This window comes from Mchenga conophoros, linkage group LG8 (genome assembly GCF_057382185.1).
Source record: "Mchenga conophoros isolate Kocher_MC1m ecotype Shallow Benthic linkage group LG8, M_conophoros_male_GT1.1, whole genome shotgun sequence".
NCBI lineage: Eukaryota > Metazoa > Chordata > Actinopteri > Cichliformes > Cichlidae > Mchenga > Mchenga conophoros.
Window position 1 is genome coordinate 18,453,219 of NC_140533.1, and position 8,657 is coordinate 18,461,875.

General features: G+C 38.2%; 1 protein-coding gene across 1 annotated transcript; it reads right to left on the bottom strand.

The window, feature by feature from the left end:
* Nucleotides 1-4,866: 4,866 nt before the first annotated feature.
* On the bottom strand, nt 4,867-8,385 carry LOC146568584 (uncharacterized). Its single transcript, XM_085284676.1, has 2 exons — nt 8,171-8,385; nt 4,867-7,485 (listed from the first exon to the last, which is right to left on the bottom strand). The coding sequence occupies exons 1-2, from the start codon at nt 8,324-8,326 to the stop codon at nt 5,560-5,562; spliced, it is 2,082 nt and encodes a 693-aa protein (XP_085140802.1). The 5' UTR covers nt 8,327-8,385; the 3' UTR covers nt 4,867-5,559.
* Between the last annotated feature and the right edge of the window lie 272 nt (nt 8,386-8,657).

The following is an 8,657-nucleotide window of genomic DNA, read 5'->3' on the forward strand; positions in this document are numbered from 1 at the left end:
CTGTGTTAGAACAGGCACTTTAAAGCTCTTTGTACTGTAAGGTTAAAACCCCACAGTATTAGAGAGAAAACCCCAGCAATCAAACGATCCCCTATGAGCAAGCACTAAGGCGACGGTGGGAAGGAAAAACTCCCTTTTAAGAGGAAGAAACCTTCAGCAGAACCAGACTCAGGGAGGGGCAGCCTTCTGCTGTGACTGGCTGGGGGCATAATTGTGATGTAATTTTATGCTAAGGAAACTGAATTTTAAGAGAAAAATGATGCAACAGCATGTGCTGTTTGTTTGTTAACTTAGTGATTTACGATGTAGTGTATGAAAAATGGTATAAAAGTAAAAATTACAATTACAAAAATCACACATATTACTGTACCTATTATACAAATTGGACTTAAAAGTCTTCTGATTGTTTGATTCAGGGCTGAAATTCCTGTCTGGGCAAGGGAAAACACATATTGAACAATTGCTGTGAACAGATTGTTCAATAAGGTAAATGGTGCTAGACAAATATTAAGGATGTGCCTGGTGACAAAAATGACTCCTTGGCCCACAGACACAACTAGAGCTCTAATAAAGGGATAAAAGGCTGAAAGATTTCTGTGAACTCTGGAAAGAACAGTTTCTTCATCCTCTCTTTGACGACTTCTTTGGACAATATTTTGTTCATTCTCTTCAGATCTGTTATCTGAAGAGTCAGGAAGGCCAACATTGGTGGGTGAGGTAAAAGGCACTCGAAAAATATTAAAGATGTGCCTGTTCACAAAAAATATTCTTCGGGCCACAGACACAATTGGCATTCTAATGAAGGAATAAAAACCTGAAAGGTTTGTGTAAACTCTGGAAACAATAGTTTCTTCGTCCTGTCCTTGAAGAGTTCCTTGGGCAACATTTTGTTCATTGTCTTCAGATCTGCTATCTGAAGAGTCAGGAAGGCCAACATTGAATACATCAATGCTGTAACTTTCATTGTTGGGAGACACTTCATGTCCACAGTTGTTTATGGAAACACTTGTTGTAGGAACCTCAGTTATTTCAGAGGTGGGTAAGGTAAAAGGCACTGGACCATTATTAAGGACGTGCCTGCTGACAAAATGTATTCTTCGGCCCACAGACACAATGCTGTAAATCTCATTACTCAAAGACTCGTCACGTTCAAAATTAATTAGAGAAACATTCGTTGTAGCAACCTCAGTTGTTTCAAAAGTGGGTGAACGTTCAGTTTCACTAGTGATTAAGGCAAATATTGCTTGACCAAAATTAACGAGTTGCCTGGTGACATAAAATGTTGCTTGGCCCACAGAGTCAACTGGAGCTGTAATAACAGAAAAAAGAGCTGAAAGAGATGTTTGAAGTTGGGAAAAACTAGCTTCTTCTTGCTCTCTTTGGACACTGTCTGGTACAACATCTTCAGATCCATTAATATCGGAAGATTCAGGAATGTCACCATTGAATAAGTTAGTGCTATAACTATCACTAGCTGGAAACTCGTCATCTTCAGTGTTGTTCATATAAACACTGGTTGTAGGAGTCTCATCTGTTTTAAAGGTGGGTAAACATTCAGTTTCTCTAGTGGGTGAAGGAAATGGGGCAAATGGTGCTCGACCAATATTAAGGAGGTGCCTGGTGATAAAAGCTTCTCTAAGGCCCACAGGCACATCTGGAACTCTACAAGAGGAATAAAGATTTGGAACATTTGTTTGAACTCCAAAAGAAATAGTTTCTTCTTCCTCTGTTTGAAGACTGCCTGGGACAACATTTTGTTCATTACCTTCAGGTCCGTTATCTGAAGGATCAGGAAGGACGGCACTGAATAAGTCAGTGCTGTTGTAACTTTCAGTGGTGGGAGACTCTTCAGGTTCATAGTTGTTTGTAGAAAGACTGGTTGTAGGAACCTGATCTGTTTCAGAGGTGTGTGCATTTTCATCAGTGTTTACAGAAACACTAGTTGTAGGAATCTCAGATGTTTCAGAGGGGTGTGATTGTTCATCTCTGGAATTAGGTATCAGTAAGAACCCATCAGGGTCCAAATAACATTCGTCAAGCACCTCAAAGCCGTCAGTATCTGAAGAATTTGTACGACTGAACACTGAGCGCCACATATTTGTAAACAGAGGAGATAGGGTTCAGTAGAGATAAACTATATGCTCTAACCTTTAGACGATTGTTAGAAGACTATAGAATCAGCGTTAATTTTGTTAAAATGTGTTTTCAACACTAGGTGTAGTAGAGTGCCTTACCTTGGGGGTAAATATGAGCTCGCGTTCTAAGGCGCGAGCTCATATTTATAGCCTCACAGCAGTGTGACGTTAAGGCACACGTGCCGTGACGTCACAGTACGCTTACTCTTTGAAATTCATTCGGTCACAAAACGTCTTGAACCTTCACCTCCCTGAACGTTGGTATTAACTACGGAAGCGTAGAGCTGCCACCCAGGCAAAAGAAAAATACAAGTGTATCACGTTATAACGTGAAAGGTTTATTGTTCTAACAAGATACTTTTCCTGTTTGTACAATATACTATCATGTTTGTACAATATACTTTTCACGTTTGAACAACATAATATCACGTTATTACAATATACATAATTATCACGTTCGTACAATATAATTATCACGTTCGTACAATATAAATATTATATTGTACGAACGTGATAATTATATTGTTTGAACAATAAAATTTTCACGTTATAACATATATTTTATTGTTCGAGCATGATATATTGCCGTAAAGATACGGAAGTGTAAAACATAGTGAAGTGGGTGACAGTGCAGATCAGAGTGCGAGAAAATGGCTCGTTTATTGGAATTAATTAAGTTCTATTTTATGCTTGGATTGAGGCATGGGGAGATTTTGCTGTTATTGAGCAGTTTGGACAGTATTGTGATAAGCATGCGGACACTTAGAAGAAACCTAAAACGCATGGGACTGTACAGGAGAAAGAATGAGTCCGATCCGATTGAGGTGGCACGATTTCTTATTGATCAACTGGAGGGACATGGGAGGCTCCATGGATACAAACTACATCACCTGAACTGCATTCAGGCAGGTTATGTTGTCACGCAGAGTACTGTGAGACATTTACTGAAATATCTTGACCCTTACGGTGTTGAGCAACGACGCAGAAATCGCCTAATGCGACGCACGTATGTAAATCCTGGACCAAATTTCATGTGGCATGTTGACTCCTATGACAAACTGAAGCCTTTTGGAATCTGTATAAATGGAGCTATTGATGGGTTTTCGAGAGTTATGATTTGGCTTCATGCCTATTCAACAAACAATGATCCCAAAGTCATTGCTGGATATTTCATAGCAGAAGTTGAAAAGAGGATGGGAACACCTGCTAGGATTCGCTCTGATTTGGGAACAGAAAATGTCATAATGGCCGAGATGCAACGATTCTTGCGCTGGACTATGGATCCGAACGTCAGAAACTGTTTTATTACTGGATCCAGCAATCACAATCAGCGTATTGAAGGCTGGTGGGCCTTTCTGAGACGACATCATGCTCAGCACTGGATAAATCGTCTCCAGGAACTAAAAGACCATGATTGCTTTTCTGGATGTTTTTTGGACAAGCAGCTCATATTGTTTACGTGCCTGAACGTCATCGAGGTATGTAACCATGTTTATATTCTTTTAATGAGTCATTGTGTGTGTGTGTGTGTGTGTGTGTGTGTGTGTGTGTGTGTGTGTGTGTGTGTGTGTGTTAGAGAGAAAGAGAGACACGGAGAGAGAATAAAAAGTTTGCTTTAACACCTACCATGCACCATCCCTATTATCACTCCGTTGAGGATATGAAAAAAAATGCATATTTCACTGGCCAGAAACATAAAATCGCACTGTCTAAAACAATTCACGTTTAATAATTACTTAAAATTTTCCAAAGTATCACGTGTCTACCACTGTTATTCTTGTTGTTGAGTATTTTTGATAAACTCTGTTTTTCCGACTGTCATTGTGTGGTGCTTTTGATTGATTGATTGATTGATTGATTGATTGATTGATTGATTGATTGATTGATTGATTGATTGATTGATTGATCGTACTTTATTCATCCCGAGGGAAATTGGGTTAAGGCTGCCAGCCGTGCCAGCGCCGTTTTGGGTAACATGTTGAGCCAAGAGAAATGTGTTCTTTTACTGATATGAGATTTTTTAATTTTTAATATTTAATAGGAAGAGCTGCAGCAAGTTGCACATATGTGGAACACCCATCTAATACGCAGAAGCAGAAATGCAGTTGCTCCAAGTGGACGTCCGATTCTCATGTACACCATCCCTCATCTCTTTGGAGGACAGGATCATCTGAAAGAGGTTTCTTGGGAGGCAGTGGATGCTTGTAAGCAAGAATGTCAACAGAGAGGACCTTATACCTGTGATGAAACCGTTTTCAGCTTGTGTTGCCTTATAATGTCAGAGAACTTCTTACTTCCACCAAGCACAGCAGATGAATCCATTGAACTGTATCTCTTCCTGAGAGCCTATATACTGAAGGACTTATAAACCTAAATATAATTGGGCTTTGGGAATTTTTACGCATATATTTTTGGGTACAATGTTTTATTTGTGCAATAAACAATAGAAAAGACATTCATTATTATTTTGTTTGGATTTTCGGTTCAAGATAGTAGCAAGCAAGCATGTCTAAATATATTTAACCAAATCTGCGTACTCCAACCTTTTGGCATTTCCAATTATTTTTTAACGGAATTTCTATTATATCTGATTTCTGTTTTAAGACTGTCAAAAAAACATTTTTTAAACTGCTGATCCTATACATTATCATTCATGAAATATTGTTTTCAATTTTACTGAACACATTGTGCAACTGCTATTCATCCACGAACAGTTTCTTGTAAACTGGTAAATGTACAAATTCTGCATTATTTAATAATTAACAAATAGTGTTAGATGTTAACCTCCCTTTTATTTGTGTTCAAGGAGAAGAAAACACGGACTCTTGATAAACACTACAAAACTTAACTTATGTGCCAATTTTCTGTCTTTTATTCCAGTCAACTATTGCATCAAACACATTGCCTTCCAAAGTTATTCCCTTAAAATATGTTCTAAACAAATGACTGGTGGAAAGGTAAAAAAAATATACTTGAAAATAATTAATATTAAGTCTTTTGAATTATTACTAAACAAAACATCCCCTCTAGCAGACATCTTGTATCCTACAAAACTGCACCACAGACCTGTGGAAAAGGACCTTGACACATGATAAGAACTAATAATAAGCATAGTTCACCACTTGCTGCTAACCATATGAACTTATTAAACATAATTAGTTAACATTTAAACTAGTAAAACTTTTAAGTATGAAAATTTAAACTGAAATTTACATTTTTCATGGTGGAAACAAATTGATGTTATCCACAATTTTTGAAAATAAATTCAAATATGAAATAAAACACTTCCCTGAAATTTAAGCTCTTTCTTTTTTTATACAATGATGTGTTCCCTGTTTGTGGGTTTAACAAACTTTAGAGCTTCATAGCCAGTCATTGTTAGTGCAAACCTTTCATTCTTTGGTTTAAACATGATGGACTTTAATCAAGCTATGCTGAACTCATAAGAGCTTTTAGCAGCCAAAACATTGTTCAGTTCATTTCGTAGTTCTGGGTAGGACGTGTATGTCCATGGTAGTTCCAGAAGAGGGCCGCATGTGTGTGCCACAGGTCGTCGTGCCAGTCCATCCACAGGCGTGAACAGTACCTCAACCTTGTCAACACAGATGACATCTGACCCAGTAAGAAACCTGAACATCCTTCTGAGCCCTGTATCGTCAAGTCCTCTGATGTACTGGTGCAGAAATCTGAAGCTCTGCTTCTCTGCTTGAGTGGTGGGAGAGGCAGTAAGCAACTTCAAAAGCTTTCTCGTTGTTGGCTTTTTATCCTCATACATTTGTAGGACATCTTGTGGGCTTTGAAAAGCTTCTTTTAGGAAGTAGCTTGCAACTAAGGACATTTTCTCTGCGGCATATGCTGGTTTTTGGATTAATTGTTTGTGTGCGACTTTCAGAAGAAGGCCTTTTAAGTTCTCTTTGGTTGGAAGCACTGATACATCCAGGCGATCCATGAGATCCAGCACTTCATCCCTGTCTTCATCTGAAAGATCTTCTTTTAGTGCCCTTGTTATCAGATCCCTATCTGATTGACTTAGGTAAAAGAGAAGACTTTCAAACAGCAGATCATCTGATACTTGATTCTCACCGAAGATGAGTGCCACTGTGAAAACAGGAGCAAGGCGACAAGGGAAATATCCATGGTCTTGAAATCCCTTCAGTAAAATTCTACCCATGGATTTCCACTCTTCTTCCTGCCATTTAGGAGACAGTGATGGCACTCTGAACTCCTCTCCTTCAGCTGTGTTGTCCACAAACTCTGACCAAAATGCAGCATACACATCTCTTGATACGCCATCTGCGTCAGCTCCTTTTTCATCAATGTAGGTGTATTTTAGAGGGTGTATGAGGAGTGTTGGATCTTTGAACTGGCTGATCATCTCCTCCAGAATAGTAACCCTGTGAAGTTTGATGGTAACACAGACAACATCATATGATCCTGCAGAGCTTATTGCTTCATTGCTTATAGATGTTTCTGGACTACTGACTGCTGTGTTTGTTGGAGGAAGTGTAATGGATGTGATGACCAGATCATCTTCCTCAAACTGCAGGAATGGTTCATCTATTACAGTGTCATCAAGTTGACAAGGCAGAGGCTCTCCAAGGTAGGGTCCAATCATTACCTCAGATGTGTCTAATAATACATCTTCATCAGCATTCCTAGATTCTGATGATGAGATCACAACAGTGTGAGAAGCTTCTTCATCTCCTTGATGTGAGTCAGTCAGTTGTGTAACATTGTTTACATGTGTTTTCCCTCTATCATAAACTTCTTCATCATCTTCATCATTGGAAAATCTTCTTGTGCACAAGTAAAATCTCAACATTCCCATTTTAAGTGCTGAATAGAGTTCTCCAACTGTGACATCTTCATCAAATACGGCCTCTTCCTGATAGTCTAATATGTCATGACTGAACACTTCCCATCTTCCAAATTTGCTTTTTCCACTTGGAAAGAAAAGATCTTTAGCATACTGTAATATGTCAGCTTTTTTGGAGTCTTTGGGCACATCAAAGGTCCTTGTTCCTCCTCCTCTGCGCTTTCTCACTTGCTTACCTTCATGGATCCACCCTAACTCAATTTTTCGTGTCTTTTTCTCAGCCCATTTGTTGTTTTTTGCATATGTTCTTTTTCTCTTAGAAACAAATGCCTCCTCATGATCAGGTTTCTTCTCATTTTCATTGATTCCCATCTTTTCCTTCAATTTTTCGAGCAATGAGTTTTTTCTTGATTCCTTAGTACTTGCACCACTGTTTTCCAAGCAGAACCGTCTGGCAGCTATCCGGTCACCATATGTTGGGATGTAATCAGACAGGGTCTTGTCATCCATGAAATCAATCACTGTGGCATCAATCTGTAATAACAGGGATATTTATTACTATACAGAAGTACAAGGTATACCTGCTGCCACACCACATGAGGTACCTCACTAAAAAAATGTATGTAAATTTCACATGTGTTTTGATAATTGTCTGTTATTATTTTAGTGGCAGCCATCAATATTTAGCATTTATTCTTTTCCTCTCTCTATGGCAGCAACATTAATGAGATTCTCTAACATGTTATTAATAGAAATATTACAGTATATACAACGCCCACCTTTGAAAAAGTAAATTAGTATTCACGTATCTTTCAGTTGCACAGAGCACAAAGGGTTGAACTCACTGTTTTTTTTTTTAATTGAAGACAAATATCAATATAAACACAGTTTAATTCATTTGTTTTTAGATAAACAAGGAAACATTGTGCATCACATAATATAGCGATATATTTAAGAAACCTGGAATCTGCATACGGGTTAAGTAGTAACATGTGGTCATACAACGACCCAGTTTTATACAGCGGGTTAATTTGTTTTACATTTTCCATTCCATATTAAAGATCCACACCAATGCAGCCTACCGTTACGTCCTTACGCAGTCAAAGCGAGAGAAGCGAAAACCGCTGTGGTTGCTAACTTAGCAATATGTCACATTTTTAGACGCTGTAACTTCGTAAAAAGCGAGTTTTACAAGTTACCCCCTCAAGAGTGCACTTACGTGTTCTTGTAGCATTCGTAAGAGACAGTCCTCAGGTACACCACGATTCCGAAGAAATCTCAGAAGTGGGCTATCAGTGTTTGTGTCCATGTTGAAAGCAGGGCATTCAAAGTTAAGTGCCAGTTCTGACGAGCGTGCACTCTCCACAACTACCATGGATTTGGGTTTCCGAATGCAACACGTTTTACGTTCTTACAATAAAAAATGTTATTGTAATGGTATTTTTTTTTTACGTTTGTACAATATATGATCACGTTCGTACAATATAATATTTATATTGTACGAACGTGATAATTATATTGTACGAACGTGATAATTATGTATATTGTAATAACGTGATATTATGTTGTTCAAACGTGAAAAGTATATTGTACAAACATGATAGTATATTGTACAAACAGGAAAAGTATCTTGTTAGAACAATAAACCTTTCACGTTATAACGTGATACACTTGTATTTTTCTTTTGCCTGGGTGGCAGCTCTACG